Source organism: Brienomyrus brachyistius, unplaced genomic scaffold (assembly GCF_023856365.1).
Source record: "Brienomyrus brachyistius isolate T26 unplaced genomic scaffold, BBRACH_0.4 scaffold53, whole genome shotgun sequence".
Taxonomy (NCBI): domain Eukaryota; kingdom Metazoa; phylum Chordata; class Actinopteri; order Osteoglossiformes; family Mormyridae; genus Brienomyrus; species Brienomyrus brachyistius.
Genome location: NW_026042328.1, coordinates 39,985 through 61,558, shown reverse-complemented (window position 1 = coordinate 61,558; position 21,574 = coordinate 39,985). Strand labels below are relative to the sequence as shown.

General features: G+C 40.8%; 1 protein-coding gene across 1 annotated transcript; it reads left to right on the top strand.

Annotated features, from left to right (window-relative positions):
- The first annotated feature begins 5,406 nt into the window (after positions 1 to 5,406).
- Positions 5,407 to 14,459, top strand: LOC125723999 (uncharacterized). The gene is made up of 4 exons (XM_049000832.1): positions 5,407 to 5,763; positions 9,217 to 9,405; positions 11,613 to 11,702; positions 11,845 to 14,459. The coding sequence occupies exons 1-4, from the start codon at positions 5,407 to 5,409 to the stop codon at positions 11,851 to 11,853; spliced, it is 645 nt and encodes a 214-aa protein (XP_048856789.1). The 3' UTR covers positions 11,854 to 14,459.
- Positions 14,460 to 21,574: the final 7,115 nt, after the last annotated feature.

Sequence of the window (21,574 nt, the reverse complement as noted above, 5' to 3'; positions counted from 1 at the left end):
CAACTTGCAGCAGGTTTACAGCAGCCGTCACACTTTGTCGCAGTGATACCTGCAGCATGCAGGGCTGAGTCTAAAGGGGAGCATGGGGTGTACTCAATTAGATCTATTGCAAGGCTTTAATAATATTATTCTGCAGATTTAGATTAATATGAATAATATTACATAATTATAATAATGTTATAACAGCCCCAAAAGCCTTGGGCCAGTGAAACTCTGAGACACTGAATTATCCAACCGCCACATGCTCCTTTAAAGGCTTACATACACACACACACACACACACACATTCTCTAACACACTTAAACACAGACTCTCACTCACCTTCACTTACACACACGAACATGAGCACAGCATTCTTACCTCATTCAGGAGATACAATCCTGTCAACTTTTTTTTATGACTCCTATAAATGTACAAGAACACAGAGAGTAAAAGCCATTTTAATTTATGCCTTAGTTTAAGATATATGTATACTTTTTTTCAGTAATTTTATTTGACATCATTTTATTTTTGCATTTAAGAAAGTGTTTTCTTTTAAAAAGCAAAACAAATATGTACATAAATGCACTAAAAGGGTTTAGTTCTTTTGTCAGTTGTTGTATGGAGTTCAGTCATTAAAAATGTTCCTAAAACGGAACCTATGAGTTATTCATTTTAAGAATAGGTATGATTGCTCTTTAATAAGACAAAAGTATTTCTTATCCGATTACTCGATTAATTGATGGAATAATCAATAGAATACTCGATTACCAAAATATTCGATAGCTGCAGCCCTAGTCATATTATTTTCAGCTATATCCGTGTATTTATTATGCAGCATTGCTTGGGAAACAGATCCTATGACACCCTGATACACTAAGTAAATTTAAATTAGTCCCAAAATACAGGCTCCAGAATAAGTGTGCATGGTAATACCGCAATATGTAGCATTTGCGAGGGTCACTCTGGTCCCGATGGGGAACTGACCATGACCAGGACTACATCTTGACCATGTGGGTGGGACACTGAGTGAGGGATTTCCCCTTACAGGCTTCGGGGAGAAGAGGCAGGGTTAGGGCAAAACAGCGGAGAAGCGTCAATGTAAAACTGTTTGTTTCAGCGAGAAAAAATAAAGAAATCTTAAAATTTGGCAGGTGTGTTGGGGGACAAACTGTAATGCAGCACAGTCAGGGTCACAGCTATTGAGGACAAAACAGAATAAAACAAATAGCTTAAAGACCCCAGACCCCGGCAAACAATATGTACTGGAAACAAGCAGATAAAAAAAAAACATATGTCCATGCCTTTATAGATTTGTGTCTCTTTAGATGTTGCTAGATGTTACGGCTTCACTTTTTGAGGTATTGAACGGGTAGCTGAGACAAAGTCAGATATCTGTGAAGGTTACGATTCTGTGAAGGTCACAACTCTGAAGGTCGCATCTTTTGTCGCTGGTAAATTCGTTGGCCTTGGGATCCTAATTGCACACAAGTGAGAGATCAACAACAGTGAAGGCAAACTTCTGAGAAATCGGTTAACAAAATATGAATCGGAGCTTTCAGCATGTAACTCCTCCACATCACAGCAGTCACCCTACGGATTATTCTATTGGATGGAGACACCAGCCTCAATGCCTCACATGTCGTTGTCATTTGTCCTGATTTGAACTCCTTAGGTCAATGTTTCTCTATCCAGTCCTTGGGGACCCCAGACAGTGCAGATTTTTGCTCCCAACATCCCAACATGCCTATACCATGCTGTTTGGTTCTGGGAGGGAGCAAAAATGTAAACTATTTGGCGGCCCATGAACACTGGATTGAGAAGCACTGCTTTTGATAGAAATGCAAGTTTCACTTCAGAATGTCATTAGACATTTGTTGGTATTTACCCTTGTGTTTCGGGAACTCTACAAGTATTAGACCAGCTATATGTTGCAGGGCTCTCCTGATCTGATGATTTTCATCTTTCCCCCCAGGTTGTGGACTGAAGATTAAAGACGTCCTGAAGGATAATGAAACACTCAGCTCCTTCATGCTGTGGGAGGTGTTCTTGCCAAATTTTGTCATTCATCAGCTAGTAAATGCCCAAGTGCGACTCAAGCAGGTAGGCCTCACTCCTCATGCCAGACCCTTATTTCCCCCTTTTATGGTCTTTTTGTCATAAGTATCTGCATCTCACCATTTCATAGACTTCAATTATACAGCACCTGTAAAAAAGGTTGTCAGTACCAAAGGCTGGCTGGCGTGAGATTTTCAGTTTGAAGCAAGTCTGCACAGCATTTATATTTATACTTTATTACTTTGTGAATAGTCTGTAGGGATTGCAAACTACCCCAAGCTTTTGATGTAGGTAATTTTAGGTTTACAAAGTCAAAGTAAACTTTATTGTCATCTCTGCTATATACTGTACAGGTACATAGAGAGACGAGATGACGTGGCTCCAGTTTTTTTCAGTGCAGACGAGAGAAATAGACATGTAACAAATAGGCACGTGGTAAACAAAGTAAATAAATATAAGGTATACAAAAAAATATACTATACTTGGAGATAGAGGTAGAGGAGGTTATAATAGTTATGTATGGAAAATGTGCAAATAGGTGGCATAAGTGCAAAAATGCTTGTAGCAGAGTTTGTGTGTAAAGTGCAGATGTGCAGGAGTCAATTTGTTCGCAGTCCGGGTGTGTGTGGGGGGGTAAGTGTGTTCAGGAGTCTAATGGCTACTGGGAAAAAGCTATCCCGCAGCCTGGAAGAATGAGTCCTGATGCTGCGATAGCGTCTGCCAGATGGGAGGAGTGTGAAGAGTCCGTGTGAAGGATGAGAGGAGTCAAGCACGATACAGGAGGCCCTCCTGATGCAGTGCTTGTTGAAGATGTCTTGCAGCGATGGTTGAGACGCACCGATGATGTTCCCAGCTGCTTTGATGATCCTTTGAAGCCGTCGGTTATCGGAAACCGTGCTGTTTCCAAACCAGACGGAGATGCAGCTGGTCAGGACACTTTCTATGGTGCCCCTGTAGAACATGGTGAGGGTGGGAGGTTGGCTCGCTTAAGCCGTCTCAGGAAGTGGAGACGTTGCTGGGCCTTTTTGGTGATGGAGGTGGTGTTGGTCGTCCAGGTGAGGTCGTCTGAGATGTGAACTCCCAGGAACTTGGTGTTTTTTACCATCTCAACCGTGGAACCGTGGATGCTGAGTGGTGTGTGGCTGGGGCGAGTTCTCCTGAAGTCTACAACCATTTCCTTGGTTTTGTCCACATTCAGCGACAGGTTGTTCTCACTGCACCACGTGGACAGCTGCTGAACCTTGTCTCTATATGCCGACTCATCGTTGTTGCTGATGAGCCCCACCACCGTCGTGTCGTCTGCGAATTTGATGATGTGGTTTGAGCTGTGCAGGGCAGTGCAGTCATGGGTCAGGAGTGTGAACAGAAGTGGACTGAGAACGCAGCCCTGAGGAGCACCTGTGCTCAGTCTGATGGTGCTGGAAACGCTGTTGCCGATTCGAACAGACTGAGGCCTCTCTGAGAGAAAATCCAGAATCCAGTTGCAGAGTGAGGTGCTCAGTCCCAATCCGCTCAGTTTCACACACAATCTTTGTGGAATGATGGTGTTGAAGGCTGAACTAAAGTCTATGAACAGTAGTCGCACGTAAGAGTCTTTATTGTCCAGATGAGAGAGGGAAAGGTGGAGTGCGGTGGATATGGCGTCCTCGGTTGACCTATTTGTGCGATAGGCAAACTGTGGAATAATATACATTTAATATACATTAATAATATTACAGTGGAATAATATACATTTGCTGTAAGTTTTCATGTGTGACTGTGAGATTCTGAAAGCGTGAGTTTCCAACTCTTCAAGTCTGGACATTCCTACTACAAATCATTTGTTCAACAATATAATGATCCTAAGCACACCTTGAGGTTATGTAGTATTATCTTATGAACAAGGAAAGTGATGGAGTGATATGACAGATGACCAGGCTCCTACAATCCCCAACCTAAACCCTTTAGAGATGGTTTTGGATGATCTTTAGATGTGCCCAGAACTCGTGGAAACTCCTTCAGGACTGTTGTAGAAGCATTCCAGGTGGCTACATCTGGAAGCTGGTTGAAAGAATTGAAAAGAATTTGAAAGCAAAAAGGGGCTATTTTAAGAGTCTAATATTTTGTGATGTTGAACATTTCTCTTGACCATTGCAATATTTGCTATATTGCTTCATTGCCTCACAGCCTTGTACTGTATGGTGAGTAACAACTAAAATGGAGTCAAATGCATTAAAAGCAGGTGTGTCCAAACTTCTGTTCATCCATCTCCCAAATGGTTGGTGGGGTTATGGGAAAATCTGGATCTTTAATAATGTACAGATTTGATAATCTCCTGAATAAATAGTGATCTGGTAATATTATGCATTCTCTACATATTTCTGCTGTTCTCAGGATTTTTGCTCACTTACCTATCTTCCAAGTGCTCTTCTGGCTCCCTTTGATAGCTCAGCGGGTAGAGCAGAGGACTGTAAGGAAATGCAGATGGACATCCTTAGGTCACTCGTTTGATTCTAGCTTGAAGGAGCATAAATTTTCCCCTGTGCAAATTCAAGTTATTTATCTGTATACTTTTTGATAATTTTGCTGATGTCCTTGGTTTCTATTGGTTCAATAGCTTACTTTTACATTACCGTGTTGTCATTACATAAAACTTTATTGATTTTACTATTATCCTTTAACAGTCTTGCTTCATTTAGCCTTAGACTCATTTAATTTTGGTATTGTTTGTTTTTTTTTTTATTTTTATTTTTATCTTAAAGAATGTTCTGGAAGTTAGCTACCCCACAGAGGACAGCTTTGATCCATAGCTACATCTGGCCCTCTGCTGTAGAATAATATGCAGGATGTGAAAGCATATGCTCTGTGTGTGTTAGTGATATTCTTTATTATTCCATGTTAGTTAGTTGCAGTGCTCCTGTGTTTAGCCATGTCCTTAATGTTATGGTTCCCTTGGTTATGGAACATCTGATTGTTTGGTCCCGCCTCCTCTAGCTGCTTGGACCCACCTTCTGTATAATCGGATTGGTTGTCTCTCTGAACCAATCATTGTATTAACACCTTTCCTGTAGAGCTCAGTAATCTTTTATGTGTGGGTAGTTATTACTATATTTGTGACTGATGTAAGGCACCTTAGATCCATTCATGCATTAATCGTCCAAGTAGCCGGGGTTGCAGGAGAACCGGAGACAATCTCATGCAAAGGGCGGTCTGGATGGAATGACACACCTTCTCAGTTAAGACAATTTTTTAATGGAAGGCTCTTACCCAACAGGCATACGCATGTGTAATCCGGTGTTCGATTCTTTTTTTAAATTTTATTCTGCGGAGTATGACTAGAACATGGTTGTTTTACATTCCTGTATCCGTTTACTTTAATTGGGTTCTGTTATGTCCGCCAATCGGGAAAAGGGGCGGGAGCAAGAGACTGGCGGGAACGAGAGACTCTGGCGGGAAAAAAGGAAGACTGGCGGGGAAGGAGAAGCGGACAAGACTGCTCGTCTTGTGAGCGACTGTTTCAAGCCGTGGAGCGGTGAGAAATGCCAGCGTACCCGGTCAAGAGAGAGAAGCCGGCTGGAGCGGGAGTCGCAGGACTGCTCGTCTTGCGAGGGGCTCGCCACAAGCTGCGGACAGCGGAGAATCACCAGCACAGCGCTTCGGAGAGGGAGAGTAAATTCGCCCTACGGGAGGGAAAGACCGTGGGATGAAGGAAAGATATTTGGAGCACGCCTGGAACTGGGTGGACTGGTAGGCGTATTATTTTTTATTTATTTTGTTTTTGCTCTTCAGAGTGAAGCGTCCATTTTTTTCGTTTGTAGTCACTACGGACGCAAGCATCAACCAGGCCTGCCACGGTCCTTTGCTTTAATTTTCTTTATATTTAAGTGTTTGATGGACTACCGGACTGAGGGTTATTGTATATTTGTTGTTCTTTTTGAATATGTTTGAATGTATTATGTTTGGTGTCGATTAGTGTCATTTAGTAAATGTTTTAAAGTTAACTGCGTCATTGTGTATTGCGGAGAAGATTGCACCGAACATAGCCTATGTTAGTTTGGCACAGGTCCTGATTGGATCGCAGCGCATTAGAAAGGGAGAGGACGAACGAAACCAGGGCCCCCCGGTTAGTGTTAATACAGTGTACGACCCCATAGAGGGCCGACGGGGGCGCTACATAAATTGGAGGCACCGCTGGGATATGCGTTGCGTTTATTAAAATTAACTCATAGTTAGGTGCGATCTTCTTCAGTTTTAGAAAATTGCCAGGCGTTTGTCAAATGGAGTCCCAGTTATATTTAACGTTTCAGGGCGAGCTTGTTCGTTGGTGTCAGGTGGAAGGTCTTGAGGCTAATCATGCCTTCTTAGTGGTTGGAGTAGACGAGGAAGTTACCGGTCGGCAAATTGAGGAAGTACTTCAAGGCGTTCAGGGTTGCGGACGCATGAGTGTGAGAGGTAAGACGTACAGTAAAGAGGCCGATTGCCTGATAGTCCTGTGCGAATGCTCGGAGGAGATAGAACTCTCGACTGCCCCCAGGGAAGTTAAATATGTTGATGGAGCCCAAGTGTGGAAAATTGTAGTGGCTAACCTGGCTCCTATGGTTCCAAGTGGGTTCACAGAAAAATTGAAGGACCTTTTAATGACTGAAGGGAAAACGGTGGCTGATTTACGGAGCTATTGTGCTGCCAGTAGTTCTAAAAGGGACAGTGAGGAGTCACTTTTTGAAGTAATGGAAGAGTTGTTAAAACAGGTTTATAAGGGTCAGTCTGAGGGTCAGGGTTACCGCCGCCCCAGGGTTTTTTCAGGCATCACTCCCACTCCTGCAGGGGAGGAACCCTTGGAGTATTGGCTGGAGCAGGCAACTTTGATGGTAGAGGAGAGTGATTGTCCTGATAGAGAAAAGAGGCGTAGAATACTGGAAAGTTTGAGGGCCCCTGCTTTAGAGATTATCAGGGTTCTGAGATTCAGTAAACCTGAAGCCAAGCCCGAAGAATACCTGAAAGCTATAAACAGTGCTTTTGGGTCACCAGAATCGGACGAGGATTTGTATTTTGCGTTCCATTTTATGCAACAAAAATCTGGTGAGAAATTATCAGATTATTTTAGGAGACTGGAACCTTTCCTGGCAAAAGTGGTAAAGAAAGGAGGGATATGGATAGGGTAAGGGTAGAGCAGTTACTCAGAGGAGCAGTGGGTGCTGATTTGCTGTTATTACAATTGTGCCTCAAAGAGAGGAGGAATAACCCCCCTGCTTTTATTGACTTACTGAGATTCGGGAAGAGGAAGAGTATGAAAAGTCATGGCAGCGAGTAAGTGTTAGGGTTCGTAATGTTGGAGCTCAAGAGGATTCTGTTGTGTCAGGATTTGAGATGCAGGAGTTAAAGGCTGATCTAAAGGCCTTGAAGGCTAAAGTAATAGCAATGAGCAGCAATCCTAATGCTACTAGGGATGCTATGGAGACACAAATTTTACCTTTGGAACCATTATCTGTGGATAAGGACAGGTCAGATGTTGTTGCACTGCAGAAGAGAGTTAGTAGGCTTAAACAGAAGGTAAGGACATTAGAAGAGGTCAGGGGACGATCGGTTTTGGCTAGTGCTGTCAAACCGATTTGAAGCGAAGGCAGTTCACCATCTTCTTACAAGACATATGGCATGAGAGAGGCTGACCGTTTCTGTTACCGTTGTGGAGGAAACGGGCATATAGCTAGGAAGTGCACGTATCCAGAAAATAAGGAAGTGATTAAACTGATAGCTTCACTGCGTAGAGCCAGGGAGAAACATAGTAATAGTGACTGAGAATCTGGGAACGAGGCATTGCATTGTTCTGTAAAAAAACAAGCCATACAGTTCAAGTCAGTAAATTCTGTGCCGAAAGGTTTAGTAGGGCCCATATCTACAGTGCAGCTTAGGATCAATGGTCACCCGTGTACAGCACTGTTGGATAGTGGGTCACAGGTAACTATTATCTTTGAGAGGTGGTATGCACAGTACTTGTCTAATGTCCCCATCCACCCTGTATCTGGTTTAGCCATATGGGGCCTTAGTGAAGCCAGTTATCCATACAAAGGCTATGTGGTGGTAGAGGTTCAGTTCCCAAAAGAGTTTACAGGTGCTCCTGAGACACTGTCTGTTCTGGCACTGATTTGCCCGGGCCCAATTACCCCAGATCAGACTCCAGTAATCTTAGGGACTAACGCCAGTTTGTTTCAGAGGCTCACTTCTTTGTGTCAGGGAGCACAGGGTGCAGAGTTGACGCGTGTTTTGAGGGCCACCGGTACCTGAGGGACTGAGGGTTCTTGTATATTTGTTGTTGTTTTTGAATATTTTTGAATGTATTATGTTTGGTGTCGATTAGTGTCATTTAGTAAATGTTTTAAAGTTAACTGCGTCATTGTGTATTACGGAGAAGATTGCACCGAACATAGAGCCCATAGATGCATATGCTAGTTTAGCATAGGTCCTGATTGGATCGCAGCGCATTAGAAAGGGAGAGGACAAACGAAACCTGGGCCCCCCGGTTAGTGTTAATACAGTGTACAACCCCATAGAGGGCTGACGGGGGCGCTACACATGCAAGAGAGAACAATGACAGAGAAAAAACTCTGGTGATTTTTTTTTTTAATAATAAGCCTTATGGTGTAACTTAATATTTTGTTATTTACATGAAGTTCAACGCTTAAGGGAAATTATGCGCTGTTTATTTCTGAAAAGACAGAACATTTTTTCCCACATTTGTGCTTTGTGTTTCAGTGAAACATTATGCAATAAAGCAAGATTTAACACAAGGATTTTATTTTTGTATTTACTGATTAGGTTTTTTTTCACAGTACACACAGACACATGCATAACAAAACCATCTGAGGCTGCATGTGACGCTGTGCTCTTTCCATTTTGTTGCTTTCGCTTGGGAATGTTGTTTCAAATCTGTCTGAAATCATTTTCTGAAAGCTGGATCCTTTATGAAATATTTTCCATTCCAAACCCTGAAATGCCTGTTCTGTTTGAGGAGGCCGGGGTGCAGGACATATGGTATCTGAAGGTTGGAAATCCATTGTCACTGCCGGTGAAATTTGTCTGTAGGGCTGTGTTTTTAACTAAGCATGCCTGTTTACCTCATATGTATTGGGGCAAAATGATGTGATTGTGCAGAGTTGGTAGGTCTGATTGATTGTCATTTCCTGTGTGCTCCTTGCTACCTAGTTTGCGAGTGGAGTGCCAGACCTAAGGTTGAAGGATTTAGCCTGCTGTCAAGTCCTCCTGGAACGTTACATCCCCAGTCCTGAGGGTCTGTGCGGAGTGTGTGAAGCCGTGTGCACCCTGAGCCAGCAGAAGCTGCATGCCATTGAGGACAGCATGTACGACAACATTGACTTCAAGCTCTTCCACTTGGTCAGTCCCCTCAAGCTTAATTCTTAAGGGTGATGATTCTTATTGCTCTCATCAGGCCCCATGTCTGATTTAGCATCAGAAGGGGGCTAAAACAGTCATCAGTTCTGCAGGATGGAGTGAGAACTCAGTCTTTAACACTTAGCAGCTATTACTTTCATGCTGACTGCGAAGCCAGTTTCCTAACTCTGGCTTATAGAAGAGGATGTTTGACTAAATGTGAGCAGTGGGGATGCTTTTGAATCCCAGCCCTCACAACCATGACGGTAAGAGCAGTTCTTAGCTACAGGGCTTACATTTTAACTGAATAAACATGGATGCTTTAGTGGGACATTGGGTGATTTGGGGTCTTTCACCCATGTTTTTTATATTGAGGACGGGCGGGGAAGTGATGCAAGGTTTCAGTAACAAAAGCTACCGATCTGTAGAGCAGGCACGGTCGATAATAAAATGTGGTTTACTGGGATATTTTTTTCATGCAAGGACATATTGTCATCTAAAAATGGATTTGTTCTCTCTGTTTTGTGGGTGAAGTCATGAGGTTTGAAATTCTGTCAGTGTCATGAAAAATTGTAATATTAAAAATTAAATCAAGGAATAAGTTCATAGGCAAATGGTGGTTTATCCTATGCAAAGCTAACAGGAAAGAGAATATGTTTGCATTCCCTGATACTAAATGGACAGTACCACGTTGTGCTTGTGTGTGGAGAGCACATGTTTAATTTTGGTTTAATTGAAATTCGCTGCTAACAAGAGTGGTCGTTACGGTCATTTCTGTTGAGGCGGTGGGGAGGGTAGTGGTGTGATTAGCTGACCTGCTGAACAGCAAAATAAGTCAACGTCCAATCAGGCTGGAGAGATTGCCAGCTCTGCCTTTTCCGCCCCATTCAGATAAGCAGTTTTACTCCACCCCCATAGTCAAGGCCCATGTTTTTCTGCATGGGTCTTTCCTGTTGTAAACAGCTGTGGGGGACAGTTTCAGTCACAGCCCCTGCATGGGAATTTGCGTTTTCAGTTCTGCTGCCTCTTGATCTGAAGTGATAAGGGAGGGCGAATGTAAGAGGAAGGATGTGGATTTTTGGAGTTCTCTTTATTGCGGAATGTTTCCTGAATTTTTTATTTTTTTATTTTTTTTTTTTTTAAAATAGTATATATTTTTGTTTGTTTTTCTCTGGTGGAAGACTAGCTATTATTTGGGATAAATGCAGGTTTTTTTTATTAAGGAAGATGCTGTGATTAATTTCCAGCTATTTAAAATCTAAAATGCATCTTAAGTCTAATGAAGTATACAGTGCACAGAAAGCCTTAGGAGATGGTATCACAGTTTTCTGAGTTAAAAAGTTAATTTACAAGCAGTCTCATTGGGTGACTTTTAATTAGTAACACCTTTACAATACAGTAACCAGAAACACCAGACATTTGTTTAGTATCCCTTTGGGAGCCAGTGACTACAATTACAATTAAAAGGAAAATGGCAAGAACAGAACTAAATGAGTCCGTCAGAAAAAAATATAACGCACACTAAAAAGGAAATGTATGTGTGGAGATGTATTACTTCTGGCATCTTACTCTGAGCTCTTTTCCTTATTAAAAAAATTAGGGTTAGGGTTAAAAAATTAGCACTTTCCCAACAGAGTATTCAGATAGTATTCATAACCTGGGTCTTTATTGAGCTAGTATCAGAACAAATTCATTGTAGAGTCTTAAAGCATGCAAGTCGCTCTGGCTAAGGGCGTCTGCCAAATGCTGTAAATGTAAAATTTGCTTGTCAATAGACTTTTGTCATGAAACTAATATGTTTGCAAAATTGTTACATAATTAAGCAAGTGCCCCAAGGCCACATATTAATTCATTTCTCTTTTAAATAAGACAGTTATTATTATACTATGTATTAAATATAGCATGTAAATCCCAGTGAGGTGGTGAGACTATGCAGTATAAATGCAGCATGTCATGGTCTAAAGATGCCATGAGCTGCCTATGCATGGGTATCAAAGGCTAAGGAGCCCCCCCCCCCCACCTCTCCACACCTGCCTCCAATATTTAAAGCAAACAGGAATTGCCCCAATATAGTATTTCTCCCAGTAGTGTACACCTACCTGTAAGTGTTACACATTGTATGATTGCATTAAAACAATAGACATTTGGCTTATTCAGGCTTATCCTGCAGTTAATGTGTTTACTTACCCATAAACTCTTTCCCTACTCAGCTTCCCAGGGTGCTTGACTGCCACACTGCTGGCCCCGATCTGCGATTGTGGGGCAAAGTGCTCTTGGGCACCTCCAAGAAGTTGCACCAGGTAATGTTACTCTTCAAAAAAGCTTCAACACCTTGATATTAGAGTGCTAGATAGTGGATAACGTCAGGGTGTTGTTACACATATGAGTAGCACTCAACATCAGCCCTGTTTAATTGTTGAACTTTTGCTTGTGGCTGTTCAGTTCAGGTAGAAGGTATTGAATGTGACATCGTCCAGGGTAAGCTGTCGTGAGCTTACAGATGAAAAGGGGAAGTAGGTGACCCCATTGTCGTTGACCCAATTGTAATACTGTGAGTGCATTCCGGATTGAAAGAAGCGATTATCAGGTATCTTTTCACAAATTTTCTACCAAAATTGATCTTTGACTGAAATTCTATTATGTTAATCCCTTTAAAAATGCTTGAAATGCAGTCCGCTTTCACACAATTTAAAAGGTATCAAGAGAGACGCTAAAATGTCTATTGTGCTGTCCTGTCGTAGGTATTTTTTGAGACTGTGTGGTCCATTTCTGTCTTATAGGCTCATCTACTGCTGCAGTCTACCATGAGTGCTGCATGGAAGCACTGCATATCCTTCTTAACGACAGGTCTAATAAAACCTACATACTTATTTCTCACATGTATATGGGACGAGGATGAACTGACCAACAGTTGTCCTTGAACCCATCCATTATTTACTTATAATACTTATGATGTATAATCATGTGCCTTGCAATAGGTTGGTGGACCATGCTCGGTTATACCTTGCCTTGTGCCCATTGTCTCAGGATAGGTTCTGGACCTCCATGACCCAATACTTTTTCTATACCGGGACAAATGGTATAGAAAATGAATGAATGAATAATCCTGGCTTTCCTTACCTAGATGTTCAAATTGTTTATTACCAACTGCTATTAAGTCTGTCTATGATAATCATCTAATCTACAGTGTCTTACATTTACTGAATTTTTAAGTTATTTGGGCCAACTATGCCAAGAAGGGAGGTATATAAAGTGTACTAATGTTTATAGAATCTTTTAGACATTGCATTCATAGAAAACGTTACTATTTGAACAAGTCATCATAATTGCAGTTTAATAATAGTTAAAAGTAAAGCACATCTGTAACTGTTTCTGTTTAATTGTATTTACAGTGACATTCCCTCTTGAACATTGCCTTGCCTTCTGCTTTGTGCTTTGCAGGATTGATTTCTAGTTACTATATTTTGATTAGGAGAAATCATCAGAAACTGTATGGATGAACTATGACTTTTTGCACAGGATAGAAGTGGAAAGATCAGGAAATGTCTTTTTATCTTGCACTATTGCCAAAAGGATTTTAGCTTGACCTTTCTGAATTAGTGGTGAAATGTCACCCTAGTCCCATTGTGGTTTCTTCTAAAAAAAAGCGATCAAGTAGTTGATCAAGTAGAAGATGCAAGAGAAAGTTCTGGAGGTGGAGCCTGTAGTAATATTGCGTTAGTACAGCTATTGTGTAATAACACAATAGCTGTACTATCAATAGATTACTGTAAGTTAACGGAGGAAAACATTATAGCCATGCTGTAACTAATTAAATCACATAAGGTTAGTGGATTTATATTATCCTTCTACTTTCCCCTTGAGTAATAAGTTGTGGGAATGTAACATTTTAAAGGATCCCAATTTCGTTGGGAGAGGAATAACATTTTCTGTGACGCTGAGAAGGCCGGGTAAGCGTGCGTGTCTGTGTATGTCTGCCAGGCAAATGCTACGTTTGAGCAGCGGCGGAGACTCCAAGATTTGGGAAAAGCCTGGGAGGAAGTGGCCCCCCAGCTCTGGGCCTTCTTTCAGAACAGCATGCACGTGAACATGGTCCGGGTGCGGCTATTTATCACATAATTCTCTTACCCCTTTGCTCTGTACGTGTGTTGTTTGTATGGATGACCTGACCAGTGATGTGTCTGTGTTTAATGATTGACTGTCGGGTGTCAGGTGGCTCATAGGTTGAAGGGGAACAACGGGGTGAGTATTTCTATACAGGTTGCACTTTGGGTCCCACATCCCTTTTATGTAACTTGAGGTACTGGCATCCCATCCTGGTTCTACTCTTGCTTTGTGCTTTATGCTGCCTGGAATAGGCTCCTGGTGACCGTCTGACCCAGAATAAGTGGTTGATGGATGGAGAAATGGACAGACAGACGGATGGATAATTTGTTGTACAGTTTGCACGCATATCCTCATATATGTGCCCTTGCGAGGTAAAGTGGGCTATCCCACAAAAACAGTCTTGAGAAAATGAGCTCCAAAGTAAATTTTTTCAAAAAATCAGTGTGCCTATACCCTACAATTGATATATATCATAGGTAGCACAGATCTCGGTATATTTAAGATAGATAGACCCTCAATAAATACTGCACACTAAACTCATTTTTGACTGACATGTGGAATAGCCCACTTTACCTCTCAAGGGCACATATTATCTCCACATTATCTGTTAATATTTGTCAGGCTTTATTTAGGATCATGTATTTTACTATTGTAGGCTGTATTGCTTTATTGTTATAATTGTGAAACTTTCTGGGCCTCTTTCAGGATATCTTGAAGCCCATGATATCGGATTTTATTGATATGAATGTAGAAAGTATGGGGTTTTCCTCGAGACACATGCTTAACGTCCTGTTTACTGGACCACCTGCCGATCATTTGTATGATATGCCGAATTTTGACTGTCTTACTGATCAAGCCATCCTGCTACTCAAGGAGTACGGAGAGGTCATTCCTTGTTATAAGCATCAAGAAATTAAATCTGCCAAATGTTATTGAAATCTGTAAAAAAACTAAAGAGTGAAGATCTATTTTTTCTGAACTCTGCTTTCAATTTGTCCTTATGCATTTTGTTTTTTGTTCACTTTTATAAAATAAATAATAAATAAAAAATAAAGCTAATACTGTAGTTTTCAGAATATTTTCACTCATTATTCAGAATATTTTTCATTGCTTATAAGTACTTCAAGTAGAACATATTTGAAACAATTATGTTATTATAGTGCTGGATGTTTTTAATATTTTCTTCTAGTATATGACTCACATAGGCTCTGATTCACAGAACTTTACTCATGATATTTATAACCAGGAAAAGTGCAAATAAGTGCAAACAGCCAAGAAACCTCTGTGTGGGCACTGCTTTAACTATTGTGCCATTAAATTGCTTTTCAGAATCCCAAATCTCTGCTTGTTTTAGGGTGAAACAAACTTAACAAATATCAAACAAATTAAAAAAAATGTCTACTCCCCACAGGATTCTTTTGAGATGATTAAAAGGTTGCCGAAAAAGAACTCGGTACATTTTCTTTGAGTTGAATTGCATCACATTAGGGTATTTTGAGTAGACAGAGCTCTGTCACCTGCTCAATTCGTCTTTTTAGCCTCCTGGTTCTGAGGCCAAGGTCTGAAAATGCACGGGGCATGTAAATGGGGAAACATTGTAAAGCACGAGTAGGATCTGCTCCTCATTTAGCCTTTGTCCCCGGTCGGGCTAAACAGCACTTCAGTGTGACAGATAAGCCCATCTGATTGAGCCAAATTAGGCACAGCTGTCAGTCTGCACCAGCTCCACAGTTTAGGCTTCAGACAGTATGGCCTGTCAGTCTGTGTCCATAGAGATCGTTTTTCCGGGAGTTGCCTCAAAATGTAGATCACATATGCAAATACATGTCTATCGTCGCATTCACCCAAGTGATGCCCATTCTTGTTTATCTATTATATGCTTTGCTTTTCGTGTCGCGTGTTTTATCGGATGTTGGAATGACACGTCAGCTTTCAGGCCTGGTCTTGGGCCTTTTTGGGCTGTATTGTACAGTATTTTGAATGGGGTTGTTAGATACGCTTTGCCTGTAATAGGGGGCCACTGCTGAGGTGTCAGGGAGCATGAATCTGAGGTTTGAGGACCGCCACTCTTTGGCAGAAGAACCTTTCTTGATGTGTGGTGTTGGGTCCCATTCCTCACACATCCCAGGTTAGAAAATGTGACACCCCCCCCCCCCCCCACATGCTTTTTTTCAAGTGCTTGGACCTGAACAAGTTTGTCGGCCTCTCTGTTGAGGGTCAGATGACGGTCAAAACCCTGGACCTGCAGGGAGAAAACAAGCTCTGGGCTGGACTTGTCTTCCTGGACATGACCCCTTGGCCTTCTGAGTTGCCAGCTCACATCAAGTTTAAGATCCACATGGACATCGACTCTGTGGAGAGGACCAATGAAATCAATAACAGGTGTGTCCTTTATGCGTTTGTATTTACTGCTTTTCTTAAAGAGAATGACAAGGTAGCTTTCCTTGTGTTTATTGCTGAAGGATTTATAGTCAGTGCTTTTCTCGTTACCCTGCTTCCTGGAGTACAACTGTCAAATTTTTTTAGTGTTTCAATGCTTTAGATTCCCATATCAGATGGATTTATCCTCAAAGCCCCACATTCTCCTCCATCTCCACAATTATTATCCATCATGACATCTTTGAAATAGGAGACCTGTGGAATCATCAAGCAGCCTTTGATGGATGCATCTGTGTGTCATCCTCAGCACTGCTTAAGCTAATGAGATACATTTTTGGCTGAAAACTGGTCAAGGAACACATTAATTCATTACAAATTTATTGGCAGAATAAGAACAATCAATAATTACTTCTTCACAGTAAGCAGTGTTGTGTTCTATTCTATTTTTAAACTTCTTGCATCAGCTATAGAAGTAACAAGACACTTCTTATTAGGTGTACCTCTGTATACTCATCACCATGAAGTTGAATTGAATTGAATCGAATTAAAGACTACAAAAATAAGCTACAAGGCTATATTTATACACTGTATTCTAGTGATGGCCAAATGAACCTTCATGAACCATTTGCTGTATTTTCTGGCCCCACAAGATGATGCTCACTGTTCAGAAAAGGGCTCAAAGCATGACACAAAGCAAACCAAGAGCGCCATCTAGTGGGGTCAAAAAATGCAAGCAACCATACAGTCAAAAGGAACACTCCCATCCACAATTCCCTTCCTTACGACTATCTCTCTGCTGTTGTACTCCCAGTTAGTTCATTAGTATTGGTGCATCTCCATAATTATATACTACTTTTCACTTTATTGGTAGCACAATGGCACAGTAGGTAGCATTGCAGCTGTACATACCCAGGGTTTGTGATTTGAATTGTGTCTCTGTGTGTGCAGAGTTTGCATGTTTCTGTAGGGTTCCTCTAGGTACCATAGTTTCATATAGCATGTCCAAAGATATATAGCCATGATTAAATTGCTCATAGTATGGGTATGTATGACTTGTAATGCATCACCATTAGTGATGGCCAAATGAAGCTTCATGAACCACTTGCTGTATTATCTGACACCACTAGTTTTTGCTCTCTATTTTTAAAAAGTGCTGAATTCAAGCTTCAAAATAAACTAAGACTGCCTTCTAGTGAGGTCAAAAATACATACAATGGCTTATGAAGCTTCATTTGCCCGTGACTAATTACCATCCAATGCAGGGTGTCCCATCTCGTGTCCTGTGCTCTCTGCAACTTTATTCATTATGGTATTTTTTTCCTGAATGTTTTAGAGAATTCAACCCACTGGTGACGTACTGCTTGATTTCACAAGCAAAAATATTTCAGATTACCTAGTTAAGACCTACCCTACTCTCATCAGGACCAGGTATTTTTATTATCCAATGCTTTTTAATTGATTTTTTTCACATTTTCCCCCGAATTGTATAGTATTCCTATATTCACAGTATTTTTCCATCAGTGTAATCAGTTTTTTGTTAACGCTGTTATGTTTTTTTCCAGTTTTAAAATAAAATTCCGGGTGAATGAACAAAGGTAAATTATTATTTTCTGTAGAATCTCAATGTAATTTTTCAAGTACTATCCATTAGAAATATAAGCTAGTCTATATACTCTCACACTGGAGCATATGCAGAATGGACGCTCCCTCTACTGAATGACACAGTGAACACAGTGTAGGAGTGAACTGCTATTAAGCCGTTAATGTCTTTTTCCCTAGGTATGGAGGAATCTCTGTTGGTGGGCAACTTCCTGTGCTTAGTGTGAACCCTAAAACCATGAAGGATGTTTTGATCCAGATGGGGCACATGCTGAATATCACAAGGGTTGGTTCTTGTATTAGCTGTACAGTGTGAAGATGCAAAATAGTGTTTTTGTCAACCTTACTCACCTTTTTAACAATTTATTATTTTTTAACAAAATAATTGTCTATATAATTATAGTATCATGCACTAAATCTCCAAATGGTATATCTCAAACAATTTAGAAATATCAGGTAATTTCGCAATTTCTGATACAAAGTCATGGTTTAAAATTGAGGGTTAACTAAGGGCACAGCTGGTAAAAAATGTACAAATTAAATTTTTTTTGAAAATCATGAGTCTGATTATGCCTCATATTAGGCAAAAATTGGATTTTCTGGCATCTAATTTCATAAATCTAAAATATTTAATTATATGAAAGTTATGGTAAAGTCAGTACAACAGCCCTAACCCTTTTTGTTTTAATTACTTACCTTTTCTTTGAAGTGTAAATACTCAGTTTGCTATGCAAGAGAGAGGACCATTCTTAAAATACTTTGAACGAGAATATAACGTTAAGGCAAGTAGCTAGCATTGCTGCTGCCTTAACATACTTTGCAGAATCGCCTATTATTGTTAGAAATTATATTGTCCAATGGAAATTGGAAGATGTTCGACTGTTGCCCAAACACTGATACTATAGGGATGGTACAATAACAAAGGGTGGCATTCCATGGTGTCCATCATGAATGTCGTAAACGATGCCATCCTCAGAAGTAATCTGCATTCAAATGCTGGCCTGGACAAGTATGGCATCACCACCATCAACCAACCTCTTAACCTCACTATGGAGCAGCACTCCAAGGTCACTGTGTGAGTGACTGCACTGAAGAATTACTTATCTAGCCAGATCGAAACATTTTCATACATCACTAAATAGGAAGGTTTTATGCTGTGATATTTTGATGATATGTGATGAGATGTTTTTATTCCTTTCCACAGGCTGAAGACATTGTTGGATGCAGTGGTAGCTATGTACGTGGTTTTTGCTATGTCTTTGATTCCGGCAAGCTTTCTGCTTCACCTGATGCAGGAGCAAGTCACAAAGGCTAAGCGTCTCCAGTTTGTCAGTGGGGTCAGCCCCCTGGTCTACTGGATGGCCAGTTTCGTCTGGGACATGGCAAATGAATGAGAACATCTTGACTTCCACACTACCACAGGACTGGACGGAGACTTCAGTAATCCCTGTTTCTCCCCTCCACTTTTCCCAGATAAATTATTCCTTTTGCATAGCAAGGGTTGTTGGCGTATTTGCCATCTTCAACATAAAGTGCTACACCTCTCCAGCCAACCTCAGAGCCATCATTGCTTTGTTGTTCAGAGTGCACTGGCTGCATTAAACCTTTAACTTTTTCCCTTTTCTATTGTTTTCGGTTCCCTTGGCGGAGATGCCCATACCCCCAGGCAAAGGCGACGAGAAGTTGCCCCCGGCGAAAGCTTGGTTTTAAAATTGCATCTATAATTTTTCAGGTGCATTGCCCCGTGGGGAGAATGATGTATGTATTAGGTGCTGTCCCGAAACTGCTAAAATAAACTAGAATAGAAAATATGGATGAAAATAAAAAGTGAAAATAAGAAAATAAAAACCGGCAGAGGTGGGGCACCCAAATGGTGTTTCAATCTTGTTTCCCCTCCCCGTGTTTTTTAAAAAAAATGTATTTATTTGTACCTCCCAGAAACCCCCGGTGACAGCGGCGGAATCCCCAGACAGCGGTGGAGGCGTCCCTAAAGGATCTCCTCCATATATAATATGGATGTTCTCGGCAGAGCTGAAGACCATGTCTGATGGAGGCTGACATTGGTGGTAAGTAGGAGTAATGTTCATCAATGAGACCCTTGTGATAAGTATGAAGAACCCTAAAGGTATCCAGGCAAATGACTGGATAACCCCCAAAGAGATAAAAATCCATTGTGAAAAAGATTAAAATGATATAATTAATTTATAAAATAAATAAATAGGTGGGTCAATAAATAGATCTTCTGGATAAATACATATATATATAAATAAATAAATAAATAAATAGATCCAGTAAAATAAATTAAAGAAACATAAGTAAGAGTAGGATTAAAATGGAATCAAATTAAAATGAAATAAAACCCTAAAATGAGATCAAATGAAAATGTGAGAGTGAGGAACTCTAGGTGTCCCGAATGGTGTCTGTAGGTAGGTGTAGGTCTGGGGTTGAAGTTGAGGGGGGGTTTATATATAGGGCTACAGTTGAACTTTTGAAGTGGGGGGTCTTTAGGATTAGGGGGGACGGGGGTAAAATTCAGTCCCTATGGGTTAGGGGAGAAGGGGAAGAACTAGGGGGGGAGAGGGGATAAAGGGGGGTCTTTAGGGTTAGAGGGGGAGGGGGTAGGGGGAGTCCCTTGGGGGAAGGGAGGGACCCTTATGGTTAGTGGGAAAGGGGGTTAAGGGGGTTCTTAAGGTTAGGAAGGGAGGGGGGATCCTTAGGGTTAGAGGGGGAGGGGGTTAAGGGGAAGCCCTTAGGGTTAGGGGGAGAGGGGGTTAGGGTTAGAGTCATGGATCTCCATGAGGGACAGTGACCAAGAGGATGGTTAGATCAGCTTTACGGAAGAAGGATGCTGAATTTACATGTGCCACAACATCAACTCTGAAAAATATGTGTCCTTGAACATTCAGTGCTGTACCTAATCGGAGGTCATCCTGCTAGTGCAGTACTGCTTAATAGACACCAGGCGGCAGACTCTCTATTATATATATTTTCCTCCCCATTGATGTGAACTGAAGCATTGGAAATGTCCTGATATTGAAGTATGGTTTCTAATGTAAACTGCTTTGAGTGTGCAAGCTGAGCATGGAAATTGCTGAGTCAAGGTCCATAATACAAGCATTGAACATTTGGCGTCTTTGACCCGCATTGATGAGGACGTTTCAAATTATTTGTTGTAGGGAAAATGCTTCCAGCGAAGACATTGAATATGAGCACTTTTTTTGGTGAATCGACCACAATTATCGCTCCTTCTGTACTGCAGTAAAGACCAGTTAATCATCTACCATAAGTCATTTTCCTTTAAATGTGTGTTTAAACTCGCCACCTGCTAATGACTTTTCATGATACCTGCGAGCGCACACTTGGTCCACGGTAAACGGCATTGTGCTCGAGAGATTAGCCAAGCTGACTTTTTACTAAAACCTTGAGAAACTTGTCAGTAAAACTGCGAGCAGAAAAATGGGGCAAATTTGTATATTTATATTGTCATCTGTGCACCTGTGTTTCTTCAGGTGAGTTGAAAGTGTTAAAATATAAGTGTTTAATGCGAGAAGATGCTCGCCTCCATTTCTGCACCAAATTAAGCATAAACGTATAAATGATAATATTCTTGTGCTGAAATTGATATGTAGATATAAATGAAACACATACATGAAACATTAGGGAAATGTGAAAAAAAGTTTGTGTGTTTCAGGTGAGCATGGAATAAAATGGTTAAGACCTCAAGTGATTTACTAGTATAGAGGGTTAGCAACACATGATTGTTAGTATTTTAATGTGTGTATTGTAAAAATATTTATATATTCATGTTAAGTGATTTGGATTGTTTTGTAAAAAAAAATTGATCATTATCAAAGTATTCCACAGCGTTGGTGGACTTATTATATTTTGATAGCCTACATATTTATTAACTATCTACCAGGTTAAATATTATACATAAGACCAGAGCGAGTAATTGCATTTATGCTGTGGTTCTTGTTTTGAATAGGCTACACTGTGTTTGGATTTATGTCGTGGAAAAAACACTCTTTCATAGAAGGTAATATTTTGTCTCCTCAATTGTCCTGAAATCCAGAGAGATATACTCTTA

What these genes read in the sequence shown, in the direction of transcription:
- LOC125723999 (XM_049000832.1), top strand. Translation starts at nt 5,407, where the DNA reads ATGTCCGCCAATCGGGAAAAGGGGCGGGAGCAAGAGACTGGCGGGAAC. An exon ending in GCCTGGAACTGGGTGGACTG is followed by an intron (nt 5,764 to 9,216) that starts GTAGGCGTATTA and finishes CTTGCTACCTAG; the next exon opens with TTTGCGAGTGGAGTGCCAGA. An exon ending in ACTTCAAGCTCTTCCACTTG is followed by an intron (nt 9,406 to 11,612) that starts GTCAGTCCCCTC and finishes TTCCCTACTCAG; the next exon opens with CTTCCCAGGGTGCTTGACTG.